We start from the raw sequence: 20,951 nt of genomic DNA, 5'->3' as shown, positions 1-20,951 counted from the left end.
CTACTGGGGGTCCGAAGGTTTATTCGTGTTGCAAATGGTATGTAGAGTTCATAATTTACCTTTGGCTCATGCATGGGTCCCATGCAGGGCAGGCTGCCCGTGCACGGCTCTAGTTGATGGTGGCAACCTTGGTGTAAGTTGTCGTTACAACCGGCATGACTATGAATTTGGAATTGTCAATAATGTGCATCACTTAAAGAAAGCGTTTTTGTCCAATTTAGGATAACTGAGTACCCCTTAGTGCACTATGCACGTGAGTTTGGATTAAGTGCTAGCTTTGCAATATGCTTGCAGAGTAGTTCCACTCACAATGGTGTTTGCGTGCTAGAGTGGTTCATGCCGGTGAGCAACTGAGCCTGTGAAAACCCGCATACCTCATGATGGGAAATATTGAGATCAATGAGGAGAAGTTTCAAAACATTCAGGCTCTCTAGAGAAAACCTTGGGAATGAATTATGTATGGAACAAATTGATTTTGCAAATGATTGGAAACTTGATTCTGTTCAAATGCCTCAAAGTGAAGGACAGATAATACAATTGGATTCATCAGATCGACAATTAATGAATGCCATAAGTAATGGAAGCAATGCTGTTGGTACAGAACGTAACAACATTGCTATTACTTGTATACCAGAAAAAGGCACAGTAAGGACGTCAAAAATAAAAGGCTACAAAACTGGAGTTAAAATTAAAATTCCAATAGAGGGAATATCCTAAAAACTTCCGAAATGAGTCTTGAGAATGGTGCAAAAAAACTCAAAGGTATGCTTGCACTTTCATAAATTAAAATGTAATGCCTACTTGTGATCTTGGTAGTTATTTCAACTATATGGACTCTTCTGGTAGAGAATACATATTGAGCTTTTTGCATAAACAAATAGAAAGTAAGTTCTCTTCTTGGGATTCTTCCTTTTGCAGTTAGCAAATCTACATTGAAGCGTGTATGTAGAGATTATGGTATCAAGAGGTGGCCGCCTTGTGTAATGAGGCAGGTTGCTCTCAGCTCAATGAATCTGCACCGTGTTTTGATCAGGTACAAATCCTAGAATTGAATTCTGATCATCCGCCTTCTATCCAAGCCTTGGCCACTACTGTTCACACCAAGCCACATGATAGCTCTCAGCTCAATGAATCTGCCCCGTGTGTTCATCAGGAACAAATCGTACATTTGAATTCTGATCATCTACCTTCTGCTCAAACCTTGGCCACCATCGAGCCACATGATACAATGATGCAAGATGCAAAAGATGTGACTGTAAAAGCAAAATGTGGAGATATTACAATGAGGTTTTATCCGTCTTTGTCATTGAGTTTTGTAAACTCGCAGGAAGAAGTGGCGAAGAGGCGAAACCTAGTGGCTGGCTGATGTCATATATGTAGATGAGGGTGAACGTGTTTTAATAAGTATTGATGATGACTTACAAGATTATATGTGACGATCTAGATTGCTAGGCCAAACTTCTATTGTGGTTTTTATTTTGCCAAAGTTGCCGAGTGTGCAATGGTTAAATTCGGCCTAGCAAAACTCACATACAATCTTGTAAGTCCCCGCTGAACAACTTGAATCTTGTTAAATAAACACTCTCTCTTAAACTATCTTCGCTTTAACCAATGAATTTTACATTTTGTGTAGTTATCGTGGTATTTCTTCTATTCATCAGTTGTAAACTTACTAGGAGATGTGCATTTATCCCTTATCACCCTCCTTTCCCAAAGATCAGTACTGACTACTTAAAGGTGGTGTTTGGAAAGTTTGGGACTTGGGTTTTTTTTTTATTTTTTTCATAAAAAGACAAATTTTTTGCAAAGTCAAAAAAAATACATCCAAACAAAATATCACATCTAACCCCATAATCATTTTATTTTTTCTCTCACAAACATCGTATCCAATCACAAAAAAATCCAACTATCTTTCCAAAAACAAAATTTTTTTTCTCCAATAATATCCTACAACTAAAAAAATCTACATAAAAACTAACTTTCCAAACACACAAAATTTGTTTTGTTTAATCTTTGAGATTCGTACTCACAAGACTGGACTGGATTAAAGAATAATAATTGAAGCCCAACTTGGCCTAATTATTAGGGGTAATTTCATTTCAGTGTAATTGTATAAAAATATTATGGGGAATTTATCAGAAAGTCCCATATGGTGAAATTGTATTTCATTTGGTCCCATGAATAATTTGTTTGATTGGGCAGTCCATAATAGTAGAAATATCTTACTGATAACTCCTTTTTTAAATTATATTGTTATGTGGGGGACAAATATGCCCTCACATTATATGCTTCTTCTTCTTCATGCTTTACTTCGTTTAAGCCTACCGATTTTGCCGAGACTCGATCGCTGTTCATCTCCAAGCACTGAACTTCGATAGTCGTGATCTCTGATATATCCATTGTTTTTTCCCAACAATCTCAGTTTCTTCTCCATTTTCAATTTCAACAACATTAGTTCCGAACATTTTTTGCAGTTTCTTTCAGATCACATTCGCCGACTGAGAGAACCGGCAAATCAATCTCAGCGACTTCTCTGACGATGCCTGCCAAAGATTCAGACTTTTCGGCTTCCAATAGGGGAGGAAGCGGAGAATCTAACCCTAGGTTCAAGTCAATGTCGAACAAAGCCCTATTATCTTCTTTGCCTCTCAAATCTACAATATTCGATTCCAATAAATCAAACACAGGGCTCGAAGATGGAGATGGATCTTTGGGGGTTTCAGAGGGTGGAAAAGAAGAGATTGTGTGCAGAACTGTGGAACCAGTGTGGAACCACAACTGTGGAACCAAAACTGAGATTGAGATTGAGAACCAGAACTATGAATCGGTGAGGAACCACAGTACCAGAATCGGTGAGATTGAGAATGAGAATCGGTGGAATCGGTGGAATCGGTGAGGTTCACGTCGATTCGTCACAAATGGAAATTGGAAAACAAAGGGTCAAATTGATGGAAAGCTGAAACGTGACACAATCAACATCAAAAAAAAAAAAATGTCAAATTACTTGTGTTCACGTCACAACCCACGTCTCATGTTTTGAGTCTTATCCACTTACTAAATTAAAAATAGTATTAGTGTGTTTTTTCGATCAGCGTGACACACAAACACACATTCACCTTATCCCATACAAACCCACACCAAATGTCAATCAATAATACTAGCAGTGGCAAAACTGTCAACAAACAAATTAAGGAACCATCTAGTCACTAAGAAAACATTTAGGATCTTATGGATTATAAGTCCATAAAATGGGATTTACTGGTCAATTCCCCAAAATATTATCAAATTAATAATAAATTTTCAAAATATTAAAATATAAAATCATAAAATTTTTCATGAAATGTAATTAAAACTTGAAAGTTTCACTGGCAAGAAATTTTCCCTAATTATTATTAGGGAAAATATCAATTCAGTGCAAGTTTTGAAAAATAATTACATATTAGCGATAAATTAAGGGTAAATTGCACTCATCTCCCCTTAGATTTTTAATAATTACATTGGCCGCCTCTCTTTTTCTAAAAGTACACTAACTTCCCTTAAGGTTTACTTTTCTAAAAGTACACTAACTTCCCTTGAGGTTTACTTTTGATTTGCATATTCTCCCTTTCTGTTAGTTGACTGTTAGTTTGACTAACGGTTCTGCCTTCTTATTTGGAGGGAGAGAGGACGAAAGTCAATGATTAGTTGTTAGATTAGCACATATAAAATTTCAGTTTGGTTTGTATAACATTTGAAGTGATTATCTGTAAAAGAAATCAATTAATCATTTTTTAAGTAAACAAATTAGTATGAATTATTGTAGCCAAATGAGAAATACAAGAACTTGTATGTATGTAATGTAATAAATTTTTTATAAAACCATGTGAGTATTTAGAAATATATATAATACTACTCAAATAAATACATGTAGTGTCCAAATTTGATTTTTACTGATTTAAATAGTGAGGCTCATCAATTTTGTTTTAATTTTTTTAAGACAACTAAACTGTATGATGCCAAATATTTATTAAAAACTATCATATAACTTCTCTTATATTTAAGTAATTAATTTTTTAATCTGTTTCATCATCATTTTTGTCATAACAATAAGTTATTCTAGAATTCCACATCATTTTATTCGTATCATATATCAGTTGAGTAATATTACACATAATGAAATAAATATTATGAAAATTTTCATAAAACTAATCAACGGTGAAGAATTTTTATGAAATTTTTTCATAATATTTCTTTTATGATACCTAACATTATTGATATAAGTTACAACATTTGTGGTGTTGATTACTCATAACTAAAAATAAATTAATCATAACCAAATATAACATAAAATATAACCAAAATAATAATTACACATTTAATGATTATCAATAAAAATATTTTTAATGTAAAAATTACTAAACTAACTCTGTCATTAACGCGGTTAATTATGAGAGAGGTCAATATAATTAATAAAAAAAAAAAGAAAAAGCTACCAATGTGATTGTCCAAACATTAAGCCCTCGTTTGGCATGTGAGTTGGAAGGGCTATCAGGCTAAAATAGGCACAAAAAGACAAAATATATGAAAAAGCCAGTAAGACAAAATGTCACATCTAAATCATAATCATTTTACTTTTTTCTTTCACAAAAGTTAAAAAGTCAAAAAGTCCATCCCAAACGAGATTTTTTAATCCCAAGCCAAAATAGCCAAAAAACTAAAAAATTAAAAAAATAACCTACATCCCAAACGAAACCTAAGGAAGGTCACTATAACCCACTTCTTTGTCACCAACCAAGCCGTTTTTCCAAACTAAGAATAAAAAAATGTTAGAAACTCAAAAGTTCTACCAAATGTTTATACAAATGTTTGGTAAAAAAATTGGGACAAATTTCATTTTACCTTTTTGGTTTAGGTAATGTGTGGTTTCCCCTTAATGTTTAAAAATGATCACATAATTTTCACGTAATTTGTGAATTGAAGTGTACCATTAAATATTCTGTCTATCTTAACAACAAGTGTGAAATACATAAAAGACTAAGAGGGTTAATGTGTTTATTTTTAAATTTCAAGAGGATAATTACACATGAAATAAAGTATAAAGAGTTAAAGAACACTTTCTCTTCCAAACAAATGACAAAAATATTGAAACATATTAATTTTTTTTCATTAAATCGTTAACAGACCTAATGATACATTTTAATTCACAAATCAAAAAGAAGTTATATGGCCATCTTCAAATATTAGAGAAGTAAACAAAACATAAAGTAAAATTTGCCCAAAATTTGAGACTATAGAACTTTTTGTTTGCACATAAAAATATTCTCATTCTCACGGTTGGAAAACGTCAAAGAAGAAAAAGAGCCTTGTCTGCTTTCCAGCCCAACCCCGTCTTCGTCTTTACGATTCCATCCCACCCATACATTGAAAGAAGTTGGACAAGCTTTATCCCAGAGGTAGAAATTTGCAACATGATACGATAATATGATTTGAATTATACATAAAATTAATAAGTTAGGATTGACTATTTCTTAATACGAATACGTATATGGCATGACTCAATAACACGAATATTAAACAGGTCGAATTAGTATCAAATCTGTATAACACGAAACTGACATAGATATATGATTATTGGATATCTGTAGTTACATGTGTTGAATCATATTTATTTTTAAAAAATAAACGATAAATATAATTTCAAAAATAATTATTCATTTTTTATAATTCAAATTTGATTCAACGCGTATAGTTATTGATATTCAATCATCTCATTTTTTACATTAATATTAAAAGTGAACGGGTTGGATTATCAAAACAAAACTTGTGGTGGTTCTCACGGCTCCTTCAAATTCTCTCATGTTGGGATGAGAATATAAGAGAAGTCTAACCTATATCTTATATGTCCAACTTAATAACTATTATACTATAATTTTCTTATTTAATCACATCATATTAATGATTGTGGTTTAACTTATCTCAAGCCCATCATCTTAATTTGAAAGAACGTTGGAGTTGGTAGGATTCGAACCCTTCATTTTAACTTGAGAGAACGTTTGAGTTGGTAGGATTGATTTCAATTATTTGAACCGTTTATTTTTAAGACCCATAGAATATTTATTCAAAAAAATAAAATGATTGAATATCAATAGATATATGTTTAAATCAAATTTATATTACAAAAAATTCTTAAAATTATATTTATTGTCATTTTTTAAAAATAAGGGCAAATTGCCAACACCCCTTCGAGGTTTGACTAAAATACAGATTCTTCCTTGAGATTTGAGAAATTACATCCCGCCCCTTTAAGTTTATATTTGTACAACAAATTGTCCCCTAAGTTTTATATTTACATAACAAATTGCCCCCTCATTTGTTATGCAAATATAAACCTCGAGAGCAATTTGTAATTTTTCAAACCTCAGGAGCAATCCGTATTTTAGTCAAACCTCGAGGGGATGATAGTAATTTGCCCTAAAAATAAATATAATTTAAATATGGACTGTTTTGAGAAGTTGGTTAAAAGTTGATTCTTTGATTTTTATTTATTTATTTATTTATTTTGGCTCTTTTGTCTTTTTGTGAGTAAAAAATATAAGAGGTGATGACTTAAAATTAGTTAAAAATTAAAAATTAACTTTTAATTAACTTGTCAAATAAACCCTATAATATCTAATTATTTTAATTTTTTTATAAATATTTTAATTAAGGAATCTTAGAAATTTAATTTTAAAATAAGCTGACCGCAACCGTATCCAACGTAAAGTCAACAAAGAGCCAAACCGTATCCAACGTAATCTTGATTTGACTTGTTATTTAATTTTAATTTTAAAATAAATATAATTTAATTTTAAAGTCAACAAAGAGCCAAACCTATCCAACGTAATCTTGACTTGACTTGTTATTTTCGTAGAGAGTGAATGAGCCTTTTGAACGCAACCATTTTGAAGTCGAGCCTTTTTGGTCCCAACTTGAACCTTAGGAGAGTAGGTAGAGTAGTTAGAAAAAATTGTAGTATTTAACACCACAGTTGAGACCAAGGTTCTAAATCGCGGTATCGGGTAACGTAACGGTATCGATCGCGGAGTATCGGTATCGGTAGTATCGATCGGTACGTATCGGGAATCGGGTGTCGCGGTGGTGAAATTTTAAAAATTATTTTGAAGGTTTTTTAACTTTTTCTTTCCCGTACCGGTCCGAACCGGTGAGTATCGGCCCGTCGCGGCTTGTGTAACGGCTTGTGTAACGCTTACAGGCCGATACGTACCGGGACTCGGCCGATACTCCTGCGATTTTTAATCTTAGTGGTATATCGGCCTGTATCCGTCGCGGTACCCTATTTTTCCGATACGTATCGGCCGATACGTAGCGTATCGGCCGATATTTAGAACTATGGTTGAGACTGGAAGGTCCCCCCGATTGATTTTGTGGAAAAATGGCCGACCCAGTAAAGAAATTTTGTTCTTATTTCCCGGACGATTTCAAGGAATATAAGGACAAGGAACTGAACTGGTTGCCATCAAGTATTTTTACAAAATATCTTTCGAAATATTTCTATGGAGGGATTTTCTGGAGCCGAGAAGACGACGAGCCACGTCATCTCTCTACTCTCTCCAACGGTGGTGACTTATTCCTATCTCTCTTTTTTCATTTATTTATGAGTAATGGTATAGATCTTAAAAATCCTATCAAAATATTTATCAAATGTCTTATATGAGCATAAGATCTGCACTATATGAGTTATATGTCACTTCCACACTCATGTGAGATATTCTATAGAATTTTTGGTAAAATTTTTGAGATTTCTAATATTTTTGTTTATTTATTATATAGTTTCTTTTCGGACAAGGGGTCACTGCTGTGCGTGAAGCACAGCAGTGACTGTGGTGCCTCCATTTGAGGTGTATTATGGCCTTATTTTTATGATCCAGATCGTTCATTTTGTAGGGTTTGTTGAGTACTTCATGCCTACCAAAAATCATATTAATCGGATATCAAAAACTATATGATTGAATTACATATTATTGAAGTTATTTCTCAAAATAAAACTTATTATTTATTTTTTTGGTTGTCGATCATATAGTTGTTGATATCCGATTAATATGATTTTTGGTAGGCATGAAGTACTCAACAAACCCTACAAATGGTCGGTTTGGATCATAAAAATAAGACCATAATATATCTCAAATGAAGGCACCACAGTCACTGCTGTGCTTCACGCACAGCAGTGACCCCTCATCCTTTCTTTTCAAGTCAATTTAAATCAATAATAATAATCAGCTTGTTTGGTTCTGATTTTCAAAAAATAATTTTAAAAAAAAATTATTTTTTTATTTTCCGTATTTTAATGTTTTTAATGATTTTTTTTAATATTTTAAACATTTTTTTTAAAATTTTTCGACACACCTAACATAATATACTTAAAAAGTATAATATTTGTGAAAAAATCATTTAAAAATACACTAAATATCAAAAAATATAAAAATTTAGTACATTTTTTGTATTTTTGTATATTTATTAATTTTTAAAATATTTTTTAACGTATATTTTATTATTTAAATACATCTAAGTAAGGTACATCTAAAAAAGTAAAAAAAATATTTAAAATTTAAAAAATATTCAATAAAAATAAAAAAAATACAAAAAAACAAAATAATCAATTTTTTTTTTAAAATTAAATTCAGAAATCAATTTACTTACCTTGTTTTGAAATCAATTTGTTTGATTTTATCAGATATTTCGGACTTAAACAAGATCATAAAAGATTTGCTTTACAGAATTATGCACCATTGGGCTACAAGCTCGATACTAGTTCAATTTTGGGCACCCATAACAACAAAAGAGGGCCGGTCTTTTCTTACCACTCGAAACCATCCTTTCTGTCTAACATCATTTTATGATCGACTTCGAATTGAAGGACTTTGTGGGTATAGGATGATCTCTATGGATTCTAAATTTGACATTGGTTTGGGTGAGGGGGATTCTTCTGAACAACGCATTGGGCTTCCTGCCCGAGTGCTCAAGCATCGATTCCCCGAATCCACTCCTAATGTGGAGTTTTACTCTATCACTGAGTATCCACAGCTCGGCGATGCTGTACGTTGCGGATGTGGAGAATCTTTGGCTTTCCCTGTCTTTAAATCCTCTACCCAAAGGTGTGTTGGTGTGATTGAAGTAGTGACACCAATGCGAATCCCTGGATTTATAATTTGTCACTCCTATTCTTGGTACAAAATATATGAAGAATTTGAGGTTAGTCCCCCACTCACTCACAAATTGGCATTTTCAATATCTTGTTAATATTGATTACTCATTACACTCTCTCTCTTAGAACATCTACAATGGTGTGGCGTGTTTGTTTGTGTAATAAGTTGGTGGGGGTTTGCCTGTTCAAAGAGAAAAATAATGCTTTAACGCAAATGTTAAACACTCTGTTAAATTTGTCATGTGTTTGTTAACTATGCTCGGAGGGGTTAACACACAAAAGAGTAAACCACATTCTCATTTTTCTAGATCATAAGTGTTTTAAAACATCAAGTTTGGATGGCAAGAACAATTCAATGACGCATAATAAGAATCTTATGTCAAGTCTCTTTCATTTTGTTGTTTGGATATGTTCTAAAATGAGAGTGAAATTCCTAGTTCGGTTCCCTAACTGGAATGATTGTAGGCTTGAATAGAATGGCTAATCTTTGGCTTTCTAATAAATTGACCATTCTCTTAAATTGGTGAATATAGAGATTTCATTTCCAAATTTCCAATGTCTATTCTTTCCTTTTTATCGAACCAAACATGATAATAGATATTCCGACATACTGAATTTTTTCCATTGTAGAGTTTTTTGTATGCTTCCTTTTTTTTGGTAAAATATTATTCTACATTTCAAGGTTTATGAGATTCATCAGTTGCTTCTTTCCATTCCCCTGCAGAAGTTAGGTCTGAAATGTTCAGTTGTATTTAAACACAAGGACATGAAATTAGTAAGTGGCAAACTAGAATGTAATGTCAAATTTGGTTTTTTATTTTTCTTAAATTAATCTGGTGAGGAATATTTTCTAACTACTACCTGGATGTGACAATATTTTTAAACTAGGATGATGACAAAAATGAAGCTCGTAAAGTTGCCTTCGATGAAATCAAGAACGTGTTGAAAAGCGTATGTGATGTTCATGATGTACCTTTAGCTCAGGCATGGGTCCCATGCAAGATGGGTTGGCCATGTAGGGCTCTGGTTGATGGTGGCATCCTTCATGCAAGTTGTTTTTGCAAGAAAGATGACTATGGTGAAGATGAACATGACTATGGTGAAGATGAAGATGCTTTTCATCATATCAGTTCTTTGTTTCACTTAAAGAATGGGGTGGGGGTTGTTGGGCGAGCACTTTTGTCCACTAATATGGTATTCTGCAGGGATGTAACTCAACTTAGCCTAACTGAGTACCCATTGGCACACTATGCACGAAAGGCTAGATTAAGCGGTTGCTTCGCAATATGCTTGGAGAGCAATTGCACTGGAAATGATGTTTATGTGCTAGAGTTTTTTATGCCGATGAGCAACAATGCCAGTGAAAACCCACATACCTCATTAAGGAAAATATTGGAAACAATGAGGAAAAATTTTCATTGTCTTAGAGTTGCTTCTAGAGAAGAACTTGGGGAAGAATTACATATTGAAGAAATTAGTATTCAAAATGGTGAGAAACTTGATCCTGTTCAAATCCCCCAAACTACTATATCTTTGCCTCAGATGGAACTCTCACAAAGTGAAGTTGAGGTAATGCAAGTGGATTCATCAGATCAACAATTAGTGAATGCCATAAATACTGGAAGCAATGTTGGCGGTACAGAACATCATAACTTTGCTATTACTTGTTCGCAAGAGAAAAGCACAGTGAAAGTGTCAAAAAGAAAAGGCAACAAATCTAGAGGTGCAGTAAAGACGTCAAAAAGAGATGGCAGCAATATCGGAGTTAAAATTAAAATTCCGGTAGAGGATATCCTACAAAATTCAGAATTAAGCCTTGAGAATGCTGCAAAAAGCCTCAAAGGTATGCTTTCAATTTCTTAAATTAAAATGTAATGTTACTAGTGATGTCGGTAGTTATTTCAACTAGATGGACTCTTCTGGTAGAGAATATATATTGAGCTTTTGCAAAAACAAATAGAAAGTAAGTTCACTTATTTTGATTTTTCTTATTGCAGTTAGCAAATCTACATTGAAGCGTGTATGTAGGACTTATGGTATAGAGAGGTGGCCACCTCGCAAGATAAACAAGATTGGTTGCTCTCAACTCGATGAATATGCCCCGTGTGTTAATTCTGATCATCTGCCTTCTACTCAATCCTCGGCTACTATTGTTCACACAGAGCCACATAATACAACGATGCAAGATGTGAATATTGTGACTATAAAAGCAAAATATGGAGAAGGTATTACAATGAAATTTCGTCTGTCTTTGTCATCAAGATTCGTACAGTTACAGCAAGAAGTTGCTAAAAGGCTAAACTTAAAGGCTGGAACTTATTATGTCAAGTATGAAGATGAGGACGGTGAGTTGATTTTAATAGGTTGCGATGAGGACTTGCAAGATTATATATGCAATTCTAGATCGCTGGGTAGAAGTTCTATCGTGGTATTACTTGAGCAAAAATCATCAAAAAAAAAAAAAGTCACCAATTACCCACAAAACAACTTGAATCATGCAAAATAAGCACTTCCTGTTAAATTGGCTTAACTTCAACTAATGTATGTAGTTATCGTGGTATTTCTTCTATTCATTTGCAAATTTACTTGAAGATGTGCATTTATCCCATTGGTTATTACTCTCCCTAAGGGCCTTTTTTTTTTTTTCTTTCCCTCTCAAGAATTTGGTGGTAATGTTTCCCCAAAGATCAATTCTAACATTTTAAAATTTGTTTATTTTTATTTTGGCTAAGCTTTGTCTCCGTGCAATCCAAGTTCCATGCAATCCAAGTTAAGGGTGAGCATAAGGTCGGTGACCCACCCAACTCAACACTGACCTTATTAAAAGGGGGGGAAAAAAATGTAATTATGTCAAAAATTATAGAATTTGTTATATATATATTAAACTTAAGAAAGTTAGTGTAATTTACTCATTATAATATGGTATAGAGCAAACTCTAAGGGGTTGGTTTAGTGTGTGCAACTTGGAACTTAAGAGTGTGATCCTTTTAAGTCTCAAGTTCAACTCTTATTAGGAGCAATCTGTTCTTTGGGGCTACGCTCGCGGACTTTGTTCGAGATTTACCTGATCTACATGGAGAGAACGCTTTGCGTGGGTCTTAAGATTAGTCGCGGTTTGCTTAAATTAGCCAGGACATTCGGTCATTAAAAAAAAAAATAAAAAAATAAAAAAAAATTGTACAGAGTATTAGTCGAGATACGCGTAAGTCAGCCTGGAGTTAGTCATAAAAAAAACGGTATAGAGTATTTTTCTTTGTTAAATACAAAGAGAGAAGAAAAAAAAATACAAAGCGTGGTATTATACACACAAATTTGTACAAAAATTCATACATAATGAATTGGTAAAAGTGTGCCCTTAAAAAGACTCATTAAAATTATTTATAATTTTTTTAAAAATGCTACTATGACTTTATGTATGAATTTTTTATTTATTTATAAATCATCTATCTGTATATTATTATAATTACAAAACGTTGTCATTTCATTAAGATTAAAAGTTACAAATTTTTTTTCTTATTTTTTTGATTTTTTTAAATTTTTATTAATACGTGTCATAATATGATTGGTCTATAAATTAATTTTATATTCTTAAAACAAAATTTTAAATTTGAATTCTTACTTAAATAATGTTACTATAATTGGAATGAGATCAATACTCATTCCTTAAATTATGCATTTTTTATTAAATTATAAATAAAATTTCAAATTTAAATTCTTCTTCAAATTATATTACTGTATTTAGAATAAGATCAATATTCACATGTGTCATAATATTATTAATCTAAATATAATTTGTTTTGAAAATAAGTGTTCAAATTATGAATAGCTATTAAAAAATTTTACTTTTATTTATTTCTTTTTTAGTTTTAAATTATATATATATATAAAATATCCTTCTAAACTACAAGGACTTGAACAATAATATTTTTTAATATAATTTTTTTTAATAAAGGACAAAAACAATTAAGAAAATGAATGCCTTTTTTAGCACTTGCCAAACATGGTGGATTCTATTAGATGATGATGATGATGATGATTATTATTATTATTATTATTATTATTATTATTATTATTATTATTATTATTATTATTATTATTATTATTATCTCAATCGTTGTGCCTCGACTTTTCGTGCTCCTTTCGGATACGATCAACCCTACAGTTCGGACTCCTGTGGTTCTGAATTTGATTCCATAAGTGCAATGTGAAATAAAAAAAATACAAAATAATCTAAATCTGGTAAATCTTTTGAAAAATGGATTTTGAATCAAAATGTCAAAAATGGACTGCTTTGTTAGATTATAGAGTCGCCACCTAAATATTTTTGAGATATTTAGGAAATTCGAGACTTGGTGCCAAAGCCACTTATCCGTCATCACCAAAGTTGTCTCGGCTCAGGAACTTAGGTACATGCGGGGAAGGTCATGAATTGAGCACCCTACTCGCCCGATCAAAGATCGGGCTCCACTAATTATGATGTGATTCTTCTCTACATTATATGCTCTTGTTTCGATTTTTAGACTAACTTTACTATATGTTGCACACAAGTATAGACTAATTTGCAAAAATTGAAACACTTTGACTTCATGTTTGTTTTTTAAAATTGTTTTGAATTTGCGTCACTTAAAAAAGTGAGTTTGTATGTACATTAATCAATTTATTCCAATTCAAGTAATTAGTCTTCATCCATAAGCATTGAAGCAGATATATCAATTAAGTACTTAGCCTCATGGCAAGCATACTAGACATGGCAACAATCACATACGTGCGATATGCTAAAGCATAAAAATGCCCATCTCGTACTCCAAGGCAAGCCAAAAGAAACAAAAGAGTTAGAAAAAATGCATGCTCTAATTATACAAATGACTAATGCAACACCTGCAATGATGCAATTTAATAGGCTCGGCTACTAATTATGACATGTGAATCAATTTGAAAGCATGCGTTTTAAACATGTATTCAACGAAGTCATAAATGACAATGCTTGTTAGAATGATGAACCGAGTCTCGATGTATGCAAGACAAGTGGATGCAAATCATGGAATATGCTAAATGAAACGTGATATTCTATTTTATCCATCATAAGCAGATAAATAAAAGAGAGAAAGATGTGCGGTTAGAAGACATACACATTATTACATATTTGCCCTCATCCAAGAGCACTACTATAAAAACAGATAAAGATCAGACTTTTTTTGTGTGATCTATGTTATTTAATCACACTTTTTAAGTTTTTTCAAAGTTTGATCATTGGGAGTGAATAAAAAGAGTCATTTTTAATCACGCATTTTAAGTGTGATTAATAACATTTATCACATCTTTTAAGTGTAATTAATAACTAACAAAACCTATGATAATAAACATTTAGATCACAGATTTTAAATGTGATTAATATCTAATAAAACATGTGATTAATAAAAAGATAAGATCACACGTTATATGCATTTCTCATCACATTTAATGCCTGTGATAAAAAAAGGGTTCAACATATTTCAAGAATAATCAATATTATTTTCGTATGCACATTTAAAGAATGTAATACATACTATATACTATACTTTGAATCACAACCACATATTGAATGGAATAACGTTATATATTTCATAAATGAAAGTTAAATATATTCAAAAGTATATATAAAGGAATTAAATAAAAAGTTTTAAATGTGCTTACATATATTAAAAAATGAAAAAACTTGAAAAGCTAAGTTCTTAAATTCTTTGACTATATTTTGCATCTCTCTAATAAATTTCTGAATTGAAAAATAAAAACACAAATTAATTCAGAAACCACTAGAAGCATATGAATAAACTAACTATTTATAGAGATTGTTCTGTCTTATAAAAGATAAAGTCGAACACTTTCTCATCACACTAACTCTTTATCTCCTGCATCAATAGAAAAGGAATAACTATTTTGATTGTTACTGGTATAAATGTTTGGATTACCCTATAGATATGACATATGCATAGAATCAACAAATCCAAAATGAAAATTTTCAGCGCATGGCCAGATATTTTAAAGTCATAAAACCAAAATAAAAGCCAACTATTATTTAAATATAAAAAGAAAAAAAAAATATATCACATGGTATTAGAAACGATATAAGCCCAAGCAGTGCTTGTGTGCAAGTCTAAGCCTTAAGGAATGCTTACAAAGATGTGAAGTGATTCGATCATCTGCCCTTGCTATTCAGCTCTCGCTAGTAAAGTGATCTTGACAAGAGAAAACGAAGGGAAGGGGATGTTAGGGAAAAATATGAACCTTGTTGTGATGATGTCAATTTGTTTCAATTCTCGGAGGAGTAAACAAGGCATAACTTCTTTTTTTTTTTTAGTAGTACAACTAACCATGCATAACTATTATTCAGATAAAACAGTAGAAATGTCAACATAGCATTTTTATCCCTTTTTGTAGGCAACGAGGAATAAACCTACACATTAGAGAGACGATCATACCTTTTTCAACAAGATGCAAATCCTCTCAATTAAAGAGATAGACAAACTCCCTATATCACCATTTTTTAGTTTCTCCATCACATTCATAGACAATAAACCAGTAGCAACCTGCAAAAAAAAAAAAAAAAATAATGATAATAACAAAATTTATTATTAGAAAATCTTGTTAGCAGTTAATCTAGATTCATTTAACTTAAAACTTCAGACAATACTGAAAAATAAAACTTGTGTGATCATAGGATAGGTGATTTTTATAGTTCAATACATCACAATTACAAAAGAATACTGTCTTTGGCATAGAAGTATCTAGAAAAGCAGTTTGCTATAAAGAAACAACACCTGAAGCTCTAATCCGTTTAATCCATAAGATACTTATAACCATCCAACCATTAGGCTATTCATCATTTTTCAGGCTTTGTAATGTTGTAAAATTGACAGAGTTATATCTTCTGCTTCTTCTGCTGCTTTTTCCTTTTTATTTTTTTTATTTTTTATTTTTCTTTTTCAAGCATGCATCATAGAAAGGGGAAGAAAATGAAAAATGCAAAGGAAAGAAAGATCAGTTTTAACTACAAAAACCACATCTTCCATTTTTAGCTTTTATTCTAATTCCCCAACTTTAAGAAAAAGAAAGAAAGCCTTTTAGCAAAGATAACTTAAAAAATTTTATCTTGGAAGATGGAAAAGATCAAATATTCAACTATCTGAGCATGTACGAAGGTTCTAGCTCAAACAGAAGATAGTAACTAATAGAAGTAGAAATGAAACTATTGAATATTCAACTATCTGAGCATGTATGAAGGTTTTGGCTCAAACAGAAGATAGTAACTAACAGAAGTAGAAATGAAACTAAAAAAATAAATGCAGAACTGAGCAAAGTCCACTAAAAGCAGATATATGACAAGCAATTGTGACTCGGGAAAACTTTTCTTCTGCAAAATGTAGTTATCACATAAGCCCAAAAGCATGTGTCGAATTGCACTAACCTAGTATGAACTTCTTGTTTCCCTGTACAATATCATTTCCTGCTACATTCACAAGCAAGAAGTTCAATTCCTTTCCAATCTGAATAACTTGGTTGCAATTCTCAACTTTTCTGAAAGCATCTTAATGGGAGGTTTCGTTGTTTGCTTCCAGTTTACTAATCCTGGGTAAACTTTGTCAAGAACTTCCAATATAACCCAATTGCATGTAAGAGGGATAAAAATCAAACAAAATTATCAGGCACTCAAAAATAGGGCAAGGAAATTGTAACCTTGCCCTGTTCTGACATCCTCACACAGATTATTGACATATGAATCGATTCCAAGGCAGTTAATCCACAGTCAGAAGCATCTCTCTTTCCTAGAAGTTTGAGCATCATCTGTCATCATCTCAGCAAAAGACATATTTTTGGTGTGCATGGATAAGCCATTCCTGCATTAAGAAATTCACAAACTAATTACAAAGAAATCCATGGTGATACTTCATGGAAAAAGCCAAAATATGCACAAGCAATTAGTCTGACCCCTGCTGGAAAATTTGAGCAACAAATACCAGATTTAGATTTGCTGATCCCTCAACAATGTCCTTTGTAGTGACATATCTTTTGCAATCCATTCTCTCTACATGCTCAAGAATCAAATTCGCTCTTTCAGTAGGATCCTTAGTATCCAATGCGCTGGCACTACCATGCTCTGGTGCAAGAACATTAAGCAAGTGAGCATAGGCTTCGCCATCCTGCCAGTGCACAAAGCCTACAAGGTCATTTCAGTGAAAATACAAAAAAAAAAAGAAAAAAGAAAAAAGAAGACTACTAATTCTAAAAAACAAGAAGTTATAAGATTATAATATTCCGAAGGTATGTTTTGGCTCATTAATTGATGATTGATTAGCTGTGAAAGTTTCTCCTTAAAAAAAAAAAATTTCATGAAACATAAGCAAATATGAAATACAGCACCAAAATCCAGTTTCGGTCGGTAGTTCTTCATTAAAAACTCTTTCATTCTCTATAGAAACCTCTCGCATTATGCTAAAGAATGGAGTTGCTACTATTAAATAAGCCATGGTGGTGAACTGATCATTCAAGGAAAACAACATGGAAACAAATTATATAGGATCTCAACTATCCACCACCACCCTATATATATCTCAAAAGTGACAAAGCCTCTTTTTTTCTTTGACTGAACATTTTTTGCTTGACAATAGTTCAAATTAATCCAAATTACAAAAAGTATATTTAACCATTAAATTGTGCGAAAAGTCATGAGTCATGATGCATGAAGTAGTAAAGAACAGTCCATAATAAAAGAGCCAAAATATAAATGTTGACCATGTTTGTGGTTTGATTTTTCCCTCCTTTAGAGGTGAAAAGGGTACCTCCCTAACTTTGCTCCAATACCATACGTAGGACAACAATATTCTGGGTAGTATCATCAAAAAGTACATACAAATCCATTTACCTATAATTATGTATTCTGATAAACAAAACAATACTACTATATTTTAAACAAGAGTGCTTCGTCATAAATAAACTGGTGAACTTTTTCACACCTTCAGATTAGATGAGAAATTTGAAACCTGTTTCTTGTATCCTGCTTTCTTCAATTAAAAATTCATCCATTTGAGTAAAACCTTTTCTAGGGGTAAACCCATGATGTAACGCCTTCAAAATAAAGAGGATAATCCATCCCGAGAGATCCATAAACATAATAGGAAATATATTACATTCATTCATTAGAGCTTATATTACAAAAAGATTACATGCATTATACTTTCATAAATATTCATTCTGAAACTACAGCATGTAACACTAATTAATTACAACAAAATAAACGCCCTACGGGCTTACATCTTTCCAAGATATTACTTGGTTATAACAAAGAGTCCTACGCTCTATACATATAAAGCACTTGGCTTGAATAAACATTTAACACCAGGAAAAATAACAAAAATGGAGCCTTTAGCTCCAAATCCTCCCAAGTTATGTACTTGGAGGTGGCATGTCACCTATACTTGAAAATGGTTTCCCAAGTAAGGTGAGCCAAAGCCAGTACAGATATGCTAAACAATATATGAGAGTTAAGTAAGATATGGGCATCAGATAAATGATCAATAATCATAACCAACACAAATATTTTCCACGACCATTCAAAATAGATAACCATACCTCAATCCATTTCGATTCATCCATTTTGGGCTAATTTATTAACCAAGTTCATTATTATCCAATCAACCAAAATGAAATTACACCCAATGGTTCACAATTCAATACATTCATCAATCCAACACTTCTATTTTCTTGCCATTTTACGGAATTCACATCCGAGGGAATCGGCATCCATATATATATATATATATATATAAGATTTTGGGACTTTCACTCTGGACACTACAGCCAACTTAGTTTTCAATGGAGTCCATCCCCTATCTCCTCTCAAACAATGTATTTAAAAGCGTTGTCATATACAATAACTAACCAAGCCACATATTCAATAGTTTGATCAAGCCGTTATATTCAATGACATAATTCAAATGATTAGTTTCAATTCAACCAATCCTCATGCAATTTCTATAACAATCATAGCTATCCTCCATCGATAGCCCAAAACAGATATACAATCCATCAAACAGATAATTTATCGAATTTCCATAGGTGAGTGATTTAACAAATCCAACTGTACCTTTCAATTATACACCCTTCCAATTTCATATTTCCCACATCAATTTCATTATTTATTCAAAATAGTTCTTAAACACAAATTAGGGCAAAACCTTCCCTTTTTCCCAATATCATCCCCAAGGCCCAATCTCACCATTTATTTTCATATAACATCATAATCAAGTCATTACCTACATATATGGAGCCAAATATAGAAAACCCCTCTTTCAAAATTCAAACCCAAAACCTAGCTTCCCCCAAAGCCTTCCAAGTCCACCATTTATACAAAATGACCAATACCTAGGTTAAAACCATATCATAGAGTAAATATCCTTACCTCAACGTTAAGAGAGCAAAGGAGAAGATGGAGACACTTCAAACAAGCCGACACCACGATCTATTTGGATCAACACGGAGCCCTCAAGGTGCTCTACCTTTTTAACAAAGGAACTAGGGTTGAGAGATCCACAAATCAAGGTGTATTTATAGAGAGAGAGAGAGTTGGATTAGGGTTCTTAGGGAAAAAGAAGATAAAAAGTGATAGAAAATCACCCTGCTGCAAACTGATAGACGCGACCTTTACTCGAGCGAAGGAGTTGTCGCTCGAGCGACCAGACACAACAAGTGACCTCGCTCGAGCACAAGAAGCATCGCTCGAGTGTAAAGTGCAAAGCTTCAGAAGTTTTACAGACGCACACGCTCGCTCAAGCGCAAGAATCCTCGGTCGAGCGAAGCACTTCACCTTTCCAGAAATTCTGCATTTGGGAAAGAAACCTGAGGACTCTCAATTCTCACTCGAGTGCAAGAAACCTCGCTTGAGCGAAGAAGAAAATTACAAAAAGCTCGCTCGAGCGCAAGAAGCCTCGCTCGAGTGAAGAGGCCAAAACCTGGGCAACAATAATCTAAACAAACTAACAACCAACCTATTTCAAACTCGCCTAACAAGTTCCAAAACTCAAACACAAACGGTCAAAGGGGAAAACAAGACATGGATACAATACTAAGCCACGAAACCCGAGTCCGGAATGCAATGAAGGTCGGGCAAAACCGAGATTGCTATAACCTCCCCCTCCTTAATGAATTTCGTCCCTGAAATTTTAGTACCAGTTTCAAAACCAAGATTATCCAATTTTCAAAATGATTACAATTCAACTCTCATCATCATGACCCACCCACCGGCCATTCAATCCATTCACAAGAGGACAATTCTACGATGTATATAACCCAATATATTTTATCAATATGCATTTTTCAAAATTTAACAAATTTCAATACATATATATTTGCATTTTCAACCGAAACAGTATATATGATGTCCAAATCAACTTGCATTTCCGAAACATATTCAACATATACAATGCTTTCATAATTCAAAACATATACAATGTTCTCATAGTTCATAAGTAAAACTAAAATCTCAACATACACTCTAATATCAACAAATAAGTCTGGATATATCTCTCGGACTTCAAATTCATGCTCCCCAGTTGCTTCTTAAACCCCGTGATGTTTCCACAATACTTTGACCAAGGGAATTGTCTTGCCTCGCAAGACTCGGTCCCGTCTATCCAAGACTCTCACCGGCCTTTCCTCATATGAGGCATCCTTATCTACTTCTAAGTCGGTCCAATCCAACACATGTGATGGATCTGGCTCATAATTCCAAAGCATA

The 20,951-nt window shown here is 32.7% G+C and overlaps 1 protein-coding gene and 1 pseudogene across 1 annotated transcript; one reads left to right on the top strand and one right to left on the bottom strand.

The window, feature by feature from the left end:
- Positions 1-8,715: 8,715 nt before the first annotated feature.
- Positions 8,716-11,750, top strand: LOC114269139 (protein NLP6-like). The gene is made up of 4 exons (XM_028210398.2): positions 8,716-9,228; positions 9,906-9,956; positions 10,070-11,024; positions 11,179-11,750. The coding sequence occupies exons 1-4, from the start codon at positions 8,758-8,760 to the stop codon at positions 11,685-11,687; spliced, it is 1,986 nt and encodes a 661-aa protein (XP_028066199.2). The 5' UTR covers positions 8,716-8,757; the 3' UTR covers positions 11,688-11,750.
- A 3,299-nt stretch (positions 11,751-15,049) lies between these two features.
- Positions 15,050-18,273, bottom strand: LOC114269175 (fimbrin-5-like; annotated as a pseudogene).
- Between the last annotated feature and the right edge of the window lie 2,678 nt (positions 18,274-20,951).

Source organism: Camellia sinensis, chromosome 15 (assembly GCF_055761805.1).
Source record: "Camellia sinensis isolate YWXY chromosome 15, ASM5576180v1, whole genome shotgun sequence".
Taxonomy (NCBI): domain Eukaryota; kingdom Viridiplantae; phylum Streptophyta; class Magnoliopsida; order Ericales; family Theaceae; genus Camellia; species Camellia sinensis.
The sequence above is the reverse complement of the archived record's forward strand: the minus strand, read 5'-3'. Positions and strand labels throughout refer to the sequence as shown.

Coding starts and splice junctions, on each gene's coding strand:
- LOC114269139 (XM_028210398.2), top strand. CDS start 8,758: ATGCACCATTGGGCTACAAGCTCGATACTAGTTCAATTTTGGGCACCC. Junction 9,957..10,069: donor AACACAAGGACATGAAATTA/GTAAGTGGCAAA, acceptor TTTTTAAACTAG/GATGATGACAAAAATGAAGC. Junction 11,025..11,178: donor TGCTGCAAAAAGCCTCAAAG/GTATGCTTTCAA, acceptor TTCTTATTGCAG/TTAGCAAATCTACATTGAAG.